The sequence below is a fragment of the Podarcis cretensis genome (genome assembly GCF_951804945.1).
Source record: "Podarcis cretensis genome assembly, chromosome: Z".
NCBI lineage: Eukaryota > Metazoa > Chordata > Lepidosauria > Squamata > Lacertidae > Podarcis > Podarcis cretensis.
In genome coordinates, this window is record NC_137184.1 from 3060343 (window position 1) to 3079577 (window position 19235).

The window sequence follows — 19235 nt, forward strand, 5'->3', positions numbered from 1 at the left end:
CGGAAAGCGGAATGCGCAGAGGGCAAGAGGCGTAACCTCCAACCACGTCCCCCGGAGCCGCCATCTTGGGGGCCTCATGAAACAAGCGCCGCCGACGCTAACCGGAAAGAAGATACGCCTCCCCACCGTGTTTCGCAAAGGCGCCTCGCGAAACTCAGCCGTCGCTCTCGGAAACGAGCGCCGCTGCGAAACTAGGGAGGGGAAACGAAGAAACCTCCGCCCGTCGCTCACGGTGGGCGCCGCTCTCGTGAGTCCGTCACGAAATGCAGCCCTCCCGGAAACAAGAGCTGCTGCGAAGCTAAGAAAGGCGCAGAAAAAGGAGAGTTTTGGAGGAATCAAGGGGCGAGTGGGGAGAGGAGGCGCAGCGCAAAAGACCAGGGAGAAGGGGTGGGTGGTTGCGAGGAGCAGTATTCGGGTAGCTCCTGCTGGCCGCAGAAGGTAATGCGTGTTTCGTTTTGGGATTCTTGACTTAGTTTTTGTTCAAAAAGGGAATAAAGCAAAACTAGCTATGGCTCTGGCGCTGCTGCTGCTGCTACCCAGGAGGAGCCGAAGTTTGCTGCCCCTTGCAGGGGACCTGAGAGGAGCCGTTGATCTCTGCATGATCAGAGGCAAGTGCACTTGCAGTTTATCCCTCTATTATTATTATTTGTTAGAATTCTCTATGGCCCTTCATCCGAGGATCACAGGGCGGTTTACAGTGTAAAAACAAAAATGCACACCACAGCAACAAACAATAACAATAATCCCTTCTACAAACAGTTTTAAAAAGATTGTTTAATTGGCCAGATATATGGTTATAGCAGAATATTTTCACCTCGCTCCCAAACCTATGTAACAAAGGCACCAGGTGAATCTCTGGGGAGAGCATTCCACAAACGAAAGGGTTCATTCTCATATTGCCGTTCTCCGGATCTCTCGAGGAGAGTACATTAAGAAGGGCTTCACATGATGATTAGTGTTTATATGTGGAAAGACGGTCCTTGAGGTATTGTAGTCCTGAGCCTCTTCCCTTTCCCACTCACCCCCAGCTCATTTCATACATCGCTGTCCCTGTTTTCTGGTCCATGCTAAGATTACATCCTGCTATGGAGTTAGGGAAGGTCAAGGGAGGCAGGAAACGACTCCACAGGAGGAAAAGGCTGCAGCATTTGGGGCTTTTCAGTTCTGAGAAAAGGCGAGTGAGAGGTGATATGACAGAAGTTTATGAGACTGCTTTAGGTGTAGGGAAAGTGGAAAGTGGAAAACTTCTCCCTCTCGTAACTCCAGAACGATGCTAAATGGAAGATTCAGGACCGGTAAAAGGAAAGCCTTCTTTACATGGCACATAGTTGAACCGTGGAATTTGCTCTCACAGGAGGAGGTGGCAATGGCTAACTTTGATGGCTTTAAGAGGACTGAATTAATTCATGGAGGAAGATAAGGCTATAGATGGCTACCAGCCATCATGGCTATGCTCTAGTGATGCGGTTGGAGGCAGGAATGCTTCCGAATACCAGTAGTTGGAAATCACAGGAGGGGAGAGAGCTCTTGTGCTTGAGTCCTGATAGTGGGTTTCTCACTGAGGTATCTGGCTGGCCACTATGAGGACAGGATGTTGGACTACATGGGCCATTGGCCTGATCCAGCAGGCTCTTCTTATGTGGATGTTGAAGCTGCTGTTGTTTCCTTTTAGATATAATAATAATATAATAATAAATTTTATTTATACCCCTGCCCTCCCCAGCCAAGAGCACCTAACGCCAGGTATAAAAACAATTGATTAAAATACAACCTAAAAACAAGATTAAAGTACAACATTAAAATGCAACCTCATTTCAGTAGAAACTCAAACCAAAAACTTTTTGGGGATGAAAACATCAAAATTTTCACCAAGGCCAACTATACATTGGGGATGACGTTTTGAGGTTGATTGGTTGATTGTGCTAACTTTTGTGCCACTTTTCCACAATGAACTGCGCCCAAAGAGTCTTGCAGCAAATATTCTAAACATCAGTATACCAATATACCAAAATACAGAGCACATCAGTAAAATTCAAAAAAATGACAGAAATTCCAACAATTTGGCAAACACAGAATAAATTCAATATTACTGTTTGTCCAGTGATCCAGCCACTCCTTGCTAGTAGCCTCTCTGTCTAGGTTAAATCCATCCCTAGAGAGCAGAGCCTATTTTCTCTCTCTCTCCCAATGTGTTGAGATAAGATGTCTGCTATTTTCTCTTTTTTATCTCAGTGTATAAGTAGCTCCTGCATGAATACAGCCTTTTAACTCCAGAAACTGCAATTCAGTCTAATTTACCCAAGCTGCAAGCTCTTCTAACAATCTGTGCTTCCTTTTATCCTCATTTTCTGGTGATACTTGAGGGGTCACACTAGCTTCTTTCCACTAGCATCAGTAAATAGGACAAAGGAAGGTCAGCTGTTCACCTTGCTCATCCTTCTTCCTCCCTGCCTTTGAATGGACTGTTTTTCCTCAGGTACGGGACGTCTCCTCTGCCATACTGACCAGCCATCAGCCACTGACAGCCCCACAGGAGAAGAAAAGTATTACCCATTATATCCAGGACACATCCCCACCAGTCCTCTGCAGAAAGGCCTGCTGGCAGTTGGCTCAGCGTTCATGGCTCTCTACAATCCCTACCGGCATGGTGAGCTGGGGCCTGTCATTTTGTGCAAGGTGTGCATTTAGTTTTGCTAGCAAGCGAAGTACCGTGGTACCTCGGGTTAAGTACTTAATTCATTCCGGAGGTCCGTTCTTAACCTGAAACTGTTCTTAACCTGAAGCACCACTTTAACTAATGGGGCCTCCCGCTGCCGCCGTGCTGCTGCCACAGCGCAATTTCTGTTCTCATCCTGAAGCAAAGTTCTTAACCCGAGGTACTATTTCTGGGTTAGCGGAGTCTGTAACCTGAAGCATATGTAACCTGAAGCGTCTGTAACCTGAGGTACCACTGAACACGTATCTTGTGTACTTTCTGGGGGAAACAGGAAGTGCTATCCTCAGTTGACAGGTATACATGGATGGAGAGGGGGGGCCCAATAACTAAACAATGTTGAGTGCTCCTGTTCTGGATGCCAGACAGTCATACTTTCCCCCAGGATACTCCATTCCAGTCCCCCTCAATAGCCCCAGTTTTCTGGGTTCCCCCCCACTCCCTCTGGCAGCCCACATTCCATGCCAACTGAGCATTCAGTCATCGTTGAGCGGTTTTTGTGTTGTCGTGGGGTTTTTGTACTTCAGCAAAACCTTAGAATCCCACCCGCTGAGCTGACAGTATTCCAGATGTGGTCACGCCATAGATTTCTTTGAGGGCGTTATGTTATTGACAGTTTTATTTTCAGTTGCTTTCATAATGATCTCCAGCATAGAACTTTGCATTTTTCGCAGCTGCTGCACACTGGGTCAACATCTTCACTGAGCTGGCCATGACAACCTCAAGGTCTCATTCCTGGTCAGTCACTACCAGTTCAGACTGCATGAGCGTCTGTGTGAAATTAAGGGTTTTGGTTTTTTTTGCCCCAACATGCATCACTTTACACTTGTTTGCACTGGATTACATTTGCCATTTTACTGCTCATTCACACAGTTTGGAGAGGGCCTTTTGGCGCTCTTTACAATGTCTCCCTGTTTTAACAACCCTGAACAATTTAGCATCATGAGCAGACTTAGCCACCTCACTGCTCACCCCTAACTGCAGAACATATATGATCAAGTTTAAAAGCACGTGTCCCAGTACTGATATTTAGGAGACTCCACATTCTACGTCTCTTAATTTGGAGAACTATCTATTTATTCCTGCCCTTTGCTTGCTGCAACTTAACCAGTTCCTCATCCACAAGAGGATCTCTCCTCTTAATCCTTGACTGCTAAGCTTACTCAAGAGTCTTTGGTGAAGTACTTTGGTGAGCTGTCAGCTCCTGGGAACCCTAATGGATTTAAGCAACTTGGGAACAGAGGAATCAACATCTTGCCCAAAAGCCACATAAGAGCTTTGATGGGCATGGGGTCTGCAAATGCCTTCCTAGCAGTACCCTTGGCAGTCCCTGTGGAATAACAGCCACGACTCCATCGCATACACAAATTTGCCACTATTCCTCTCCTGTTGGCTGGCCAGGAAGGGCTTCCTAGGTCCCATTATTGCACACATGCTCACTGAATCTCTTTTAAAAGTGGTGGCTTTTTGAAGGCTGTTGCGTTGATGAATGTCATTGCTATACCAAATTCATTCATTTGCTCTGCCAGTTTTCATCCCGGTGAGTTTTGTGACTTGTCCTGAGCTCTGTTCCCGCTAACTCACTGTCTTCCTCTCTTGTTTGGTTCCATTTACAGATATGGTGGCCGTCCTCGGGGAGACAACAGGGTACCTAGCTCTGAGAAACCTCAGGGAGAGGATGAGGAATGACCCAGAGGGATATCGGATCCTACAGTATGTGAATGTGTGTTTGTTTCGGTTTGTTTTTAGTCTGTAGCTGGGAAGAGATTCTGTCGCAGCTGGGTTCGTGGACATGTAGCTCTCCTGTTCTTGCGGAACTGCAGTTCCCATCAGCTCTAGCCAGCATGACTAATGGTTAGGGATGATGGGAATTGGACTCCAGCAAATATTTGGAGGGCCACAGGCTCTCCACCCCTAAGTTACAGGGATTAGTACTCTTTAGGGACATGTATTCATATTTGAGTTCACATATGAGGATTAGTAACTCGCCTTCAGCATACATTAAGCACACATTTATAACTGGGGATTTTAAGTCTGCAATCTTAAAATACACTCCTCATTTGTAGTGTTTATGCTTTTGAAAAGAGATAGCCTAGTGAGCACTGTGCTCAGTTGCTGCAGAATTGCTGTACAACTGTTGGGGGGTGGGGAATGGAATTTATTTATTTATTTTCATAGAATTTATATGCCACTTGATTGTAAAAAACAGCAACTTCAAAGCTTTTTACAAAAGATAAAACAAGAAAAACAAGAAAAAAAATCACAATCATGCAAAAGTTAAAATACTAAAACCGATTAAAATTACCTGGACTTTGTAAGCCTCCAGATAGGTTAGCAGGGGCCAAAAAGAGTTTAGTGAAGGTACCTGCTTGATATCAATAGGCAGGGAGTTCCAAAGTGTAGGTGCTACCACACTAAATGATCAAGTGTCTTTCTAATATCTACTGATTGGTGATAGATTGATAAATGGATGGATAAACAGTGCATTTGAATTCTTACAAATGTGGAGTGGGTATTATGTGGCACCTGTAGTAGTGCCAGTTCTGCCAATCTAAGAGTTGGGTGGGGTAAGACGATCTCTCAGATAAGCTGGTTCCAAGTTGTTAAGGGCTTCATATGCTAACAGTAACTGCACACTGGCTTGCAACATCTAGGTTAATTAACATATTGCCATGAAATGGATTTTGGATTTTTATTTTGTTTTAATGGCTACTTTTACTCCATTTCACACGACAAACCTGTGCATGCACCTAACTTGGGAGTCAGTTCCATGGGGCTTTTTGTACTTGTGCAATGGATCCAGCCATTTCACTTTCATTTCACTTTCAGTTTGTATACCCCCTTTCTATATTGCTATGCAAAAGGTGGTTTACAGTGATAAAATATACAGCAAAGAACACATGTCTTATAATAATCTGATCCAGTACAGAAAGTAACAACAAAACATTACTTTAAACGCTCGGCCCTGAAGGGTTGCACTCTCAGCTCTTGCCATCGATGTTGGTGGGATTTAGATGCAGTGGATTGTGCTCAAGCTCAGTATTTCTGAACTACTTGAAGCTGGGATGGGAGATCCTGTGGCCCTTCAGATACCAGTGGACTGCAACTCCCATCATCCCTGACCATTTCTCATGCTGGCTGGGGTGCTTGGGAAGAGGGACTCCAGCAACATCTGGCAGGCCACAGATTCCTAACAGAAAGGTATGGCAATTTGCCCTCATTACATGCTTCAGTGCCTTAATAGAACTATAGGGCTGTAAAAAGGTCAGCTAACCCTCTGGATTTCACAGGCTAAGCCAGCCATCGTCCAATTTGCCTTCCTTTGCAGAGAACGGCCTCGGATACGCCTCTCCACATTAGATATCCGTGGACTTCGGGGGCTTCCAGACGGGACCTTTGGCCGAGAGTATGTGCGGTTTTTGGACGATAATGTGAGTATAGTAGTTCTTAAGGCTAGGTTTCCAGTAGAGCAGGGGTTGGGATCCTTTTTGGCTCCATGGTCCTTCTCTGGATCAGCCTCGCAGGCCAAATTTGATGTCAAGTGGTTTAGTGTTCTTTCTGTTTTCAGAAAAGTAATCTTTATTGTTTTATATATGTGTGTGTGTTTGTGTAAATATAATAATTATAATATAATAATATATCATCATTACAAATACAACCAAGCATAGAAAACATAGATAAGAAATCTCCTCTCCCTCCACCCAAAAACACACTCTTTTGATCCTGTGATGTTACATTAAATGTCCTCAGTGTCTTCAGTCTCTGAGTCACTGGGTGCCAATGTCCTAGAACAGGTTGGCAAGGTTTACCTTGCCTGGGCCAGTTCACTCCAGCGGAGATCCCTCCATGGGCTGGATTGCAAGCGCGTGCGCTCGCCATTTCTGGCGTCTGCGCAGACACGATTTTCGGCACCTGCATCTGCACAGGCGCAATTTCCAGCATCTGTGCAGGTGCTATTTCTGGCGCCGCAAAAACAAGTCCCTGCACCACGCTGGTTTAGCGCAGCGCGTGGGAACTCACCAAGCGGGTGGCTCGGTTTGGGGGCGGCTCGTGGGCCAGTTAAATGACCCCCGTGGGCCCCTTGTGGTCCATGGGCCTTAGGTTGCCGACCCCTGTCCTAAAATAATACAAATTTGCCAGCATACATATGTACACATATCTAGAAATACCTCCAAAGGGAGAATGTCAAAGATCATATATTAAAATATCAATGGTTAATCACTAATAATCCAACAGAGCTCTGGCTGGCAGCATCTTTCCAGGGTCTTTCCCCATCGCTCTGCTGCCACCTGCTCCTTGTTAACCAGAGAGGCCAAGGGTCAAACCTGGGACCTTCTGCATGCAAAGTTCTGCCACTGAGCTGCAACTTCTCCCTAGTAGTGGATGCACATGAGCCTACTTTTTCTTTTTTCCTGGTTGGCAGAGAATCTCTCCAGACACCAGGATGCCTCCTAAGTTTGTAGATGATGAAGAATTGGCCTATGTGGTCCAGCGGTATAGAGAGGTCCATGATCTGATGCACACCCTTCTTGGCATGCCCACCAATATGCTCGGTGAGACAAGGCTTCTTATGGCTGAGTTGAATCTGGTTGCCCTGGTTACTACATTGCTTCCCCCCCCTTTATTTTACAAATTTGGAAACTGTTTCACAACCTAGGGTCATCAAAACGGTGCACAAAAAGATGAAAATAAGATAAGACACATGTTCTAAAAGCAGTTACAACCATTCCTGCAAAGCTTTTCAACAATCTTACCTACATTTGGCTTCATTGGGTGTACATGACTGGTGTTATTGGGGGCGGATTCTGCCTCCCCACTTTCTCCATGCCTAATGCATAGTTCTGTCATTTCACTTTTACTGGCCTTTTCTCTAAACTGAACAGCCCCAAACACTGCAAGCTTTCTTCATAGGGAAGCCGCTCCATCCCCTTGATTGTTTTGGTTCTCCTTTTCTGAACCTCTTCCAATTCCACAGGGTTCTTTTTTGAGGTGAGGTGATTAGAACCGGACACCGTATTTCAAATGCAGCTTCACCATAGATTTGCATAAGCGCATTACGATAGCAGCAGTTTTATTTTCAATTCCTTTCCTAATGATCCCTATCGTGGAAAACACCTTTTTCACAGCTGCAGCACACTGAGTCAGTGCCTTCATCAAATTACCTGCTACTACCGCAATATCTCATTCCTAGTCAGTAACTGCCTGTTCATACCCTCATCAGTGTACAGTCAAACCACAGCTGTCGAATGTAACCCGTTCCGGAAGACCGTTCACCTTCTGAAATGTTCGGCAACCAAGGTGCGGCTTCCGATTGTTTGCAAGAGCTTCTTGCACTCAAGTGGAAGCTGCGTCAGACGTTCGAATTCCGAGGAATGTTTGAAAACTGGAGCATTTACTTCCAGGTTTTCGGCGTTCGGGAACCGAAATGTTAAAAAATGGAGCCGTTCGAGAACTATATGTGAAATTAAGAATTTTTTTGTCCCAATATGGGTCAGTTATTCACATGGATCTAAGCATTTTCTTACTTGGAGCTGTGTGTATGTAAGTTGCTTGGCATTGGATGTAGCACATTTATTGTACTCTACGGAGTTGGTGAAGTAGAATCTGGGGATCAGCATCTGTGGAGAAAGTGACAGAGAGCAATAGGCAGGAGGGAGGAGCCCCTTCGCTATTTATGCTAATAAGCAAGGTGTTAAATCACTTCCTCCAGTTTCACAAATGGCCTCGTGGTCAGGTGTAATTCTTAAGCAGTTCTGGTCACTGGTTTGGTCACAACATAACCTCTGCCTGCTTTAGGTTATTTTATATTGTGTGTTCTTATCAGTTATAAGAGTTTACAATATTGGGTGTCATATCCACAAGAAGAAGCATTACTTATTAATTATTAAATTTTATTTATACCCCGCCCTCCTCAGCCAAGACGGGGCTCAGAGCGGCTAACACCGGTATAAAAACAATTTATTAAAATACAACAAAAACAATATTAAAGTACAACGTTAAAATGCAGCCCCATTTCAGTAGGAACTCAAATAAAAAACTTTTTTGGGGATGAAAACGTCAAGTCTTCACCAAGGCCAACTATCCAGAGTGGTCCTAAATGGGCCAGAAAAAAGCCAGAGAAGTCCCCAAATAGGAGTTCCATCACAGAAGGAGAAAGGAAAGAGGGGAAGGGGATCAGGCTGATTCCAAGCCAAAGGCCAGGCAGAACAACTCTGTCTCACAGGCCCTGCGGAAATAAATCCGATCCTGCAGGGCCCTGGTCTCACGAGACAGAGCGTTCCAAGAGGCCGGAGCCAGAGTTGAAAAGCCCCTGGCTCTGGTTGAGGCTAATTACTGCTTGTATCTTGGCAATAAATCAGAGAGTAGCAGCACAAATCTACGTGTTCAGAAATGACTCCCGTGGGGCTCGTTCCTAGGTTAAGTGTCTCTAGGATTGCTGCCTAAATGGTACATGTGTGAAGCGATATCCGCCACAACCTTCTGGCACCGTTTAAGAAGCACATAACAGGCACAGGTTGTGCATTAATATGTTCACAGGTTGGGCGGCAGTTGCCTTTCACCTACTTTCAGGATCCAACCATGTCATGAGTCATTGGGGTGGTTGAGCTAGAGGGAGAGGAGAACTGGAGCAGGGCTAGGAAATGTGGGCTATGGAGGATGGGGGCATTGTGCAATCAACCCTGAGCCATTAAACACAAATGTTCTGGAATTATAGGAGGCAGGCCACGAGTCATTCGGAGATTTGCCCTTTTATCTTCTTTACTGTATCAGTAGAAGCCTGACTGAAATTGCAGAAGGGCTTTGAACTCCTTCAAGGCCCCGACGGCACCCTAGTAGTTATTTTAAAATCTCTGGATGCTTGGACACCTGTCTCTAAAGAACAGGCCACTACCACTAATTCCCCCCCCCCCAAAAAAAAACCCCAAAAGCTTTTTTTTAAATGGCTCGGCCTTGGTGGGCATCAAGGCACTGTTTTGGGGCACTGCCAGCCAGTGTAGACAGCAATGAGCTAGATGGGTCACGGGTCAGATTCTCATGTTGCCTCCCCTAAGGCAGCTTCCCACATTCATAAAATGTAATTTTAAAAACGTCGTTTTTGCAAAATTCATGAAACCTGCTGCAAACTAATATCTGACCCTTATGGATGCAAAGAAATATCCGAACAGGTCATTGCTGTTTCTGAAATTTCAAAGCCTTAGAATTCAGGAAGACATTTAACTGGTCCAAAGTTGCCTGGGTGTTTCCGTTCACCTATCAGCCAAATGAAATGTAGGCCACACCATTGGCTTAAAAGCTTTATAGTTAGGTTGTGACAAAGATTTTCTTTTCTTTTATCTCCTGGTGCTTTTTCTCAGGGGAAGTCGTGGTAAAGTGGTTTGAGGCAGTCCAGACTGGCCTGCCCATGTGCATTCTGGGAGCAGCATTTGGCCCACTCCGCCTTAACGCCTGGTATGTTGAGAAGCCTTTAAATGCAACTTCCATGCAAACATTTTGTCCATTGTTAGTTTGCTAAACAGACACAGTGGTACCTTGGTTTACAACCATAATCCGTTCTGGAGGTCCATTTGTAAACCAAAACAGGTTGTAACCCAAGGTGCGCTTCCGCCAATGGGGCCTCCCAAAAAAATTTGTTCGTAATCCAAAAAAAATGGGTTGTAATCCAAAAAAAAGGTTACAAACCAAGACAAGCACTTCCGAGTTTGACGTGTTTGTCATCCAAACCGTATGCAAACCAAGACATTTGCAAACCAAGGAACCACTGTAGTGTGGCTGTCAGGCCAGAAAGCCTTGGGCCGTCCTTCAAACATTCGCCTCAGATCAATCAACTCCTTTATGTTTGGAGATTCAGAAAAGTGCAGTGAAAATTACAGGGGGACTTCCTAGTTTGGGAAAAAGTCAACTAAAGAAGGAACCTGAGTCTACTTTGAACTGACACAGGAAGTTCTACCTAAGCAATTTTTAATGTAAGAAGAGCCCTGCTGGGCCTATCTTATCCGGCGTCCCATATCCCATAGTGGCCAACCAGGAGCTCTAATGGGAAGCCCCGTAGGGACGTGACGCATTGTTCTCTCCCACTGTTGTTCCCCAACAGGAGGTATTCAGAGGCATCGTTCCTCAGATCCTCAGTTCACCTGTCACAGCAAGCCAAAGAGGTCCTCCTGCAGATGCCACCGTATCAGGAAGTCTGTTCTGTACAATATATATATATATATATATATATTAATAATATTTATTAAAAATTTTCCAGAATAAAAAGGAAAGATAGCAAGAAAGAAAGAAAAAACAGATATGATTTACACTTGGTTTCAGTGGCATCTTTCCCGGACTTCCCCCCCCTCCCCCTCTTGTATTCCATTTCCCTTAAATTGATTCCACAGATTCTTACCCCAAATTTTAAAACCTTATTTGTAATTTTAAATAACCCATTTATTCCAAATTAATTTATCTTATTTATCTTAATGAACCATTCCTCCTTATATTTTATATAATTCCCTAAGATCGACCCCATTTCCCTTCCACGAATTCCCCTATTTTCAAACAACAGACATGAAAAAAGAAAAGAAATAAATAATATATAATTTTACAGCCTTTGGATTCCAAATCTCCCCCCCCCCTTCCCCGGTTCCAATCCCCAAAGTTCATCCATTGTCTACTGCCAGCCTGGTGTATCCACGTCTATATCTCAACTCCACTTTGCCGTCTTTTGATAGCTTTTAATTTCAGAAAGTCCAATCTCGAAAAAACTCTCAGAAAAAGTCATTGTTCTTCCATCCAGACCTCTATGTTTAAGAGTCTAACTTAAATTCTATTTCTTGGTCCTTTTAAAGTCTGGATGTTCCAAATACTCCAGCTTCAAATTTGGTCCAGCTCTTATTCCTCAGGTTGCTTTTTCCTGTTCTGCTGCAGAAACCTTCTAATTCAGAAACTTCTTGTTCTCCACAGAGGCTTTTGTTATTCAGGAACATAACTTGCGTCAAGTCCCTTCCTTTCTTCAATAGATAAATCCATTGTCTCCTTTAGTATAGAAACCTCTGTAGACAAAATAATGCTTCATTTTTGCAGCTTTCCCAAGAGATAACAGATCCTGCTCAAATTCATAGTATTTTTCCACTTGCTGCTACTGTTGCAATGTCCCAGCCTCCCTCTAGAGGGAATATGGTAACTTAATTTCTTTCAAAATCAGACCCAAAAGTCAAATAACTTGTTGCCTTTATTTCCAATAATTTATGTCCAAATTGTAACAAATCTAACCAGCAAAGCCATCGTAACAAAGTTCTCTTTTATTTTCCTGCTTTGACAGCTACTTTGTTGTTGTTTTTTTAAATAATATTTATTAAAGATTTTCAAATATAACAAAAAAAGAAAAGCATCCAAATTTAAGGCCTTATTTTCAATATCATCTTTCCAGGACTTCCCCCTCCCCACCCCCTCTTATATTCCAATTCTTTCAAATAGATTCAGCAAATTCTTACCCCAAATTTTAAAATTATTATCATTAACCCAATTTAAAAAATATTTTCCCATCCCCTAAAATCGACCTGTTCCCTTCCACGAGTTCCCCTCTTTAATATAAAATACAGATTAACATAAAAAAAATAGAAAAAAGAATAAAATGTAATTTAACACCCTTTGGATTCCAAATTTCCCTCCCCCCTTTCCCGGTTGCGTTCCCAGTGTCCGTCAATATCTACTGTCTCCTGGAGCTCCCACATCTAAGCCATAATCCTTCACTAGTCCGCTTTGCCGTCTTTTTAATAATCTTTACCATCTTTTAATCATCTTTAATTTCGAATGTCCAATCTTGGAAGGGGTCTATCTTCCAACTTTGTCCAGTTCTTGTTATTCTTGTTGTTCTTGTTGTTCTCTCTTCTCCTCTTTCCCCCCCCCCCTGCTCTCCTGCACAAATGTTCTAATTCCAAAAAGCTTGTAATTCCTCTACAGAGGCTTTGTTATTCAGGAACAAAACATTACGTCAAGTCCCTTCCATTCTTCAATAGATAAATCTATTGTCTCCTTTAGGGTGTAGACCTCTGTAGACAAAATAGTGTTCCATTTCTGCAGTTTCCCAGGAGATAAAAAGTCCGATTCAAATTCCATGCCAGCAATACTTGTAATAACCCACAGCTCCTCTAGAGGGATTATAGTAACTCAGTTTCATTCCCGATCACACCCACCAGTCAAAGTAACTTATTATTCCTTGTTTTAAACAGTTTATATCCAATTTATAACAAATGTAACCAGCAAAGTCCTCGTAACAAAGTTCTCTTTTTGTTCTTCAGTTTTGGCAGCTCCTTTGACAGCTGTCAAAACCTCTATTTCTCTTCTCCAGGCGCTCTCACAGATCGCTCCCGGGGTTTCCGGGGGGGGTTGTATTTTAATTCACATTCCACTTTTCTCCTCCAGCCCAGCTTATAGTTTTCCATCGCGAAATTAATAACTTTATCAAAAAAAAGGTTGCACTCGATCTTAGTTGTCAGGTCCTTGCTTTAGCTCCTCTACAACAGGGGGGAGGCTGACTTCCTTTTTATACCTCCCCGCTCGCTCCGAATTTAAGAAAAAAATTATTCCCCTTTTTAATCCAAGTTCCAATTACTCACGGGTTATTCTTTTAAGTCCAGATTTTCAATGGAAGAAGTCAGCGCTCTCCGCCAAATGGCTTGCGGCTTCACTCGGCAGGGGAAGCGGAGGACTCACAGCACCCCCCCCCTGTCACCCGCTCTGCAGCCTTTAAAAAGGCTCCTTCGCGTGGTCGGGGGGGCGCAAACGGTGCCCGCCAAGTCACCATGCCCATGGGTTTCAGCGCCCATGGTTTTTGAGGGTCCCCGCGTCGCCGGCGCGGTAGAACCCAGCCCCTGCCGAGCAGGCTCCCTCCGGAGCTCGGAGGGAGTCCGCCATTCGGCGATGGCGCCAACCCGGAAGTCCGACAGCTACTTTGACAGCTGTCAAAGTTTCTGTGTCTCTTCACCAGTCTCTCATAGCGGATCGTTCCCGGTTCCCGGGGGGGGGTTGCACTTTAGTTCCCACAAATCAGTCTTCTCCTCCAGCACAATTATTGTAATTTCCCTTCGTGAAGTTAAAATTTTTTTTCAGGTAAACAAGTTCATCTCTCGATCTTAGTTGTCAAATCCTTGCGTTGAGCCATCTACAACAGGGGGGGGGGGGGCGGACTTCCTTTTTGCACTCCCCCCGCTCGCTCCAAATTCAAAGATCAAATTTCCCTTTTAAGTCCAATCAATTTACTCACGGGTTGTTCCTTTTAGTCCAAATCCGAAATTTTCAAAGAAGAAGTCGTTGCTCTCCGCCGAATGGCATGCGGCTTCGCTGGGCAGGGGAAGCATTGGACTCACAGCACCACACCCCCCCGTCACCCGCTCCGCAGCCTTTAAAAAGGCTCCTTCGCGGGTCGGGGGGGCGTGTTCTGTACAATATAGTACAGTGGACACTCAGGTTGCGATTGTGAGCCATGCAGGATGCACGTTCACAACCCGTGTCTGCGCATGCGCGGGTTGCGATTCGGCGCTTCTGCGCTCACGCAAAGCGCGATTTAGCTCTTCTGCGCATGCGCGACTGCTGAAACCCGGAAGTAACCCGTTCTGGTACTTCTGGGCTTCGGCATACCGCAACCCAAAAAAACGCAACCTGAAGTGGCTGTAACCTGAGGTATGACTGTAACCAGGTCTTTAGCGTGGCAGCACCTAACCTTCAGAGCACCCTCCCCACCTGGTTATTAGGCAGGTGTCATCTGGTGCCTATCAAGGACCTTACTTTTTCAACAGAGCCTTTCTGTGGGGAGACCTTTGCCCCAGGCTGTTTCTGAATTGAATCTCTCTCCCTGCCGCCACATGGAATTGTTTGTAGCTGGCTTTTTATGTTGGGTACAGTAGATTCCGGTGTATAAGACGACTTTTTAACCCCAGAAAATCCTCTAAAAAGTTGGGGTTCATCTTATACGCCGGGTATGGGTTCGCTGGGCAGTAGCAGTGGGTGGCAGGCTCCGTTCTGCACCGGGAGGAAGCCACCCAGCGAAGCCGGCTTAGCATCACTGGGCTCCTCCCGGCGTGGAGCCCGCTGCCCACTGCCACTGCCCAGCGAAGCTGCCACGTATTAGGCGACTGGGTGTATAAGTCGACCCCCCAGATTGGCAGCTGCCAATTTGGGGGGTCGTCTTATACGCCCAGTCGCCTAATACGCCAGAATCTATGGTAATTTCTTTTCTGCTTCAAGATATTTTGTGGGAAACGACTCAGGAATTGAATCAAAACAAACCAATAAATAACTTTTGGATTTCCGTCTCTGTCCATCCAGGAAGCTGCGTGTACTGACCACTGAGCTCATCCCATGGGCTGTTCGGAGTGGAAGTAGTGTCAACTGCATCCTGAATTTCTATTACGAGGAGCGCTGGGAGCAAACCATAGACTCTCTTCGTCACGAAATCGGTATCCTGCCACCTCCGGCAATTCCGGTGTAAATTTCTGCTGGGGAAAATGGGGAAAAAGTCACTGGCAGGCATTGAAGAAGCAGTAGATGAAGTAGATTTAGGGTCTCAGAAGTTAAACCACAGCTTGCCTTGGATCAGCTGAGCAGCCACGGTTTGGCCAAGCAAAAAGTTTATTAATTCAGTTGGCAGCATGTTCTGCATTTTCCCTGCCACTCCAACCAGATGATTTAAAATGGTAAGACAGTGTTTTGAAACACAAAGCCTCTTCAGTCATTTAAACAGCAGTGAAAACACTGGGAGGAAGGAAATTTGAAACCCTGAAAACTCCGGCGGAGAAGAGGCCTGAAACGCTAAATGGTGGATTGTACATAAATGCACAGCAGCCCAGCAAGGCGGATTCTTGGCATATTCCCGTTTGATAGACCAGGGCTGGGATATTTGCTGCCAGCAGTCCTGATTAGGCCTATCTTCCTGTTTCCTAAGATCAGATGGTGCAGTAAGGGTGGGACATACTAAGAGCATGTTTCAGTTCATCTGTAGTGCCTGCAAAGCCCCTTTCCCAGTGCAGTGCCGGATAGTGCTTTGAGAGGGGCCTCTAAAGACTGGTTGTTTTATCATCTGCAGGGGTCTTCAGAAGCCCCATTCAAAGCACTGAGTAAAATAGTGTTCTGAAAGGGGCTTCAAAAGGCCCCTGTGTGCCAAAAGCTCACAGTTGACCAGTGGACTAGGCACGTCCCCGCCACTCCTGTCACAGGCAGAACTGAGGCCGGGTGAATTTAAAGCAGCAGCGGAGAACCTTTTGCAGGCCAAAGGTCTCTTTGTCATGGGCAACCTGTTCCAGTGGTAGGCGACGCCAGAGGCAAGTGGGCGGATTGATGGATGTGACCGCTGCAAGATACTCTGCATTCCAGCCTCACATGTCTCCACCCAGGCAAGCAAGAGACATTAGTTAACACAGTTCCAGGACACATTTCAGTCAGGTAAAAACATGAAAGGTCATTTCAGGGCAGGGCTAGAGAGGTGCAGCCTATGGGGTGGGGGCCAGTGGTATCACATTATGCTCCTTTGTCTAAGATTCTCCACCCCTTGAGATAAGGCTACAGGGTGAATTCTGGATGAAGAGGGCTTTAAACCAGGGTGGCATCAGGATCCAGATATTTACTCCCACTGGACCTCTAGCTCTACATCAGTGGGGCTTGTTGCTGCAGTGAATACAGCTGAAACTACAGATATTTGCAAATCATCCAACCATCTATTGTTTGCCTACTCCTGGGCTACCAGGGTGGTTGATCTCTCTCTACAAACCGCCTTTGGGTGAAAGGAAAGAAGAATGCTGCCCATGACTTTGTCTCCACCAAGGACAGAGGCACAAGGCCAAGTCCAGTTCTTAGCAGCACAGTTTAAGAAGGATCTTGACAAGCTGGAACACATGCAGAGGAAGGTGACAAAGAAGGTCAAGGGTCTGGAAACCAAGCCATATATCACAGGGGTGCCCAGACTTTTTTCAAAGAGGGCCAGTGAGGGCCGACCAAAGCTGCTGAGCTTTTTTAGAATTGAAGCTGTTGAGCTTTTTTATTATGATGATTTTACCCCAAAGTTATTGAGCTTTTTAATGGATTGAACTTCTTGAGCTTTTTTGGGGGGATTTAACCCCAATAAATAAACTGCCACAGGGGCCAAATAAAACCAGCCAAAGGGCCGAATTAGGCCCCCATATTGGACTTTGGGCATGCTCGCCATATGAGGAACGGTTGAAGGAGTTGAGTACATTTAGCCTGGAAAAGAGGAGACTGAGAGGATATGCGATAACCATCTTCAAATATCTCAAGGGCTGCTACATGGAAGATGGAGCAAGCTTGTTTTCTCCTGCTGTGGAGGCTAGAACCCAAGCCGCTGGATTCAAGTTACAAGAAAGAAGATTCCAACTTAACATTAGAAAGAACTTTATGATGGCAAGAGCTGTTTGACAGTGGAATGGTCTCCCTCAGGAGGTGGTGGACTCTCCTTCCTTGGAGGTTTTTGAGCAGAGTTGGCCATCTGTCCTGGATGCTTCAGTTGAGTTTCCTGCATTGCCGGGGGTTGGGCTGGATGACCCTTGGAGTCACCTTCCAACTCTACAGTTGGGACTGAGATAACTGCCCATCACAGCTGGAAAGAGACTTATATCTGTAAGTTCCTTAATAAATCGCCAGTGCATACAATATGCTTAATGTGATCAGTTGTCTTTTTGTGTCAGGGCTGCTGGATATGTGTGTAGCTGGACTGTCTGGTGAAGCTTTGAACTGCAGGTAGCAGCATTTCATGGAAGCATCTTCAGACCCTTGCCTGACTGGCCACACACATTGGCCAATGGATTGTGTTAGACAGGAAGGACTTCTTATTCCAGCTGGGTTTTGCTTGCAGTACAAGAGTATTCCTGCATCCTTGACTGCTATGGCTTCCCAGTTTAACCTTGGACCATGCCCCTTGACTATATCTTTTGGTTCTTCTTTGATGCTGGCTGCCAGTTTCTTCCTGACTACTGGCTCAGCCTAGACTGCAGCGCAAAACCCAACCCTGACATATGTTGATTAATTGCATTTGTAACCAACCTTTCCTCCACATTTTATCCTCTCAACAACCCTGTGAGGAAGGCTTGGCTGAGAGTATGACTGGCCCAAAGTCACACAGTGAGCTTTGTGCCCGAGTAGGGATTTGAACCTTGGGCTCCTAGGTCCTAGTTCAAAGCTCTAACCATTAAACAACACTACTCCGGAGGCTATCAATAGTTTTAATCAGTATGGCTGTATTCTTCCTCCACTGTTGATGGCAGTATTCCTTTAAATACCAGTTGCTGGGAATTGCATATTGGGGAGAGTGCTGCTGCAGCCAGGTTTACTATGGAGGACTCCCTGGTCCTGAATGGGGTAGCCGTGCCCCTGAAGGACCAGGTGTGCAGCCCGGGAGTTATTTTGGACTCCGAGCTGTCCATGGAGGCGCAGGTCAGTTCTGTGTCCAGGGCTCCATCTGGTACGCAGGCTGAGACGCTACCCGCCTGCAGCTGTCTCGCCAGAGTGGTGCATGCTCTGGTTATCTCCCACTTGGACTACTGCCATGCGCTCTATGTGGGGCTACCTTTGAAGATGACCCAGAAACTACAACTAATCCAGAATACAAAAGGTAGATTGGTGACTGGGAGTGGCTGCCGAGACCACATAATACTGGTCCTGAAAGACCTACATTGGCTCCCATTATGTTTCCGAGCTCAATTCAAAGTGTGGGGACTGACTTTTAAAGCTCTAAACAGCTCCAGCCCTGTATTCCTCGCCCAATTGTGATCCCAAAAGTGCTGGTACTCAGAGGCATGCTGCCTCCAACAAGGGAGGTCTTACACAGGTCTCTTGGCAAGTAGCCATTGATAGCCTTACGCAGCATTAATTTGTCCTTTAAAGCCATCCAAGCTGGTGGCAAATACGAAGATGTAGACCGAAGAGTAACTGAGGTGAGAATGTACTGCATTTTAAAAACCAGGTCTTGCAATACGATGTGCTGCTTTCTGTCCTGCAGGTGGGTGGGGATGTTCACCGGCATATGTCTCCCAGTCCAGAAATGTGGTGTCGGCAACAAAGTAAAGGATTAAACTCTGCCCCAGATCTCCTTAAATACTGGCCTGGTTGGTTTCCCTTTCCATTACAGGTGTTAATTAGCATTGCAAAATTGGGGTGATTATATTATCTCCCAAGTACTGCAGTTGCCAGTATGCTTATTGGAAGTGTCATCTTCGGCTTCTTCTTTTGCCGTTTTATTGCTCTTGTATCCATTCCCACCGCCACCACCTCTACACCTGTACATCCTTACCTCTCTACTGAGGATAAGTTGGCATCTTGCTGCTGATATAGGACTCTTCAAGGCTACAGCAGATCTGTGAAGTCTTTTGAGGGTTTTGTCTTAACAGACAGGGTGAATGGGTCATTGTGATATCACAAACAGGGTTGGGGGAAAAGGTGCTGATGTTGTTCAATTACATATTAAACTGAGGGTGGGAGAGAACTCAGACTGGATTTCTGGTGCCAGTGTCTTAATCTGGATGTTGCAATAAAATAA

The 19235-nt window shown here is 45.4% G+C and overlaps 1 protein-coding gene and 2 long non-coding RNA genes across 3 annotated transcripts in view; 1 reads left to right on the top strand and 2 right to left on the bottom strand.

Annotated features, from left to right (window-relative positions):
* Positions 1-1626, bottom strand: part of LOC307207994 — a 149873-nt gene extending 148247 nt beyond the window's left edge. Inside the window, exon 1 of the long non-coding RNA XR_013834928.1 lies at positions 1580-1626. This is a non-coding gene — a long non-coding RNA (uncharacterized lncRNA). The remainder of the gene's footprint in view (positions 1-1579) is intronic.
* COQ4 (coenzyme Q4) lies at positions 68-17357 on the top strand. Its single transcript, XM_079962249.1, has 7 exons — positions 68-608; positions 2477-2647; positions 4330-4426; positions 6042-6144; positions 7137-7266; positions 10069-10162; positions 15020-17357. Exons 1-7 carry the CDS (start codon positions 509-511, stop codon positions 15180-15182), a joined length of 858 nt encoding a protein of 285 aa, XP_079818375.1. The 5' UTR covers positions 68-508; the 3' UTR covers positions 15183-17357.
* LOC307207992 lies at positions 7332-15062 on the bottom strand. The gene is made up of 2 exons (XR_013834926.1): positions 14981-15062; positions 7332-8331 (listed from the first exon to the last, which is right to left on the bottom strand). It is a non-coding gene; the product is annotated as an uncharacterized lncRNA (long non-coding RNA).
* Positions 17358-19235: the final 1878 nt, after the last annotated feature.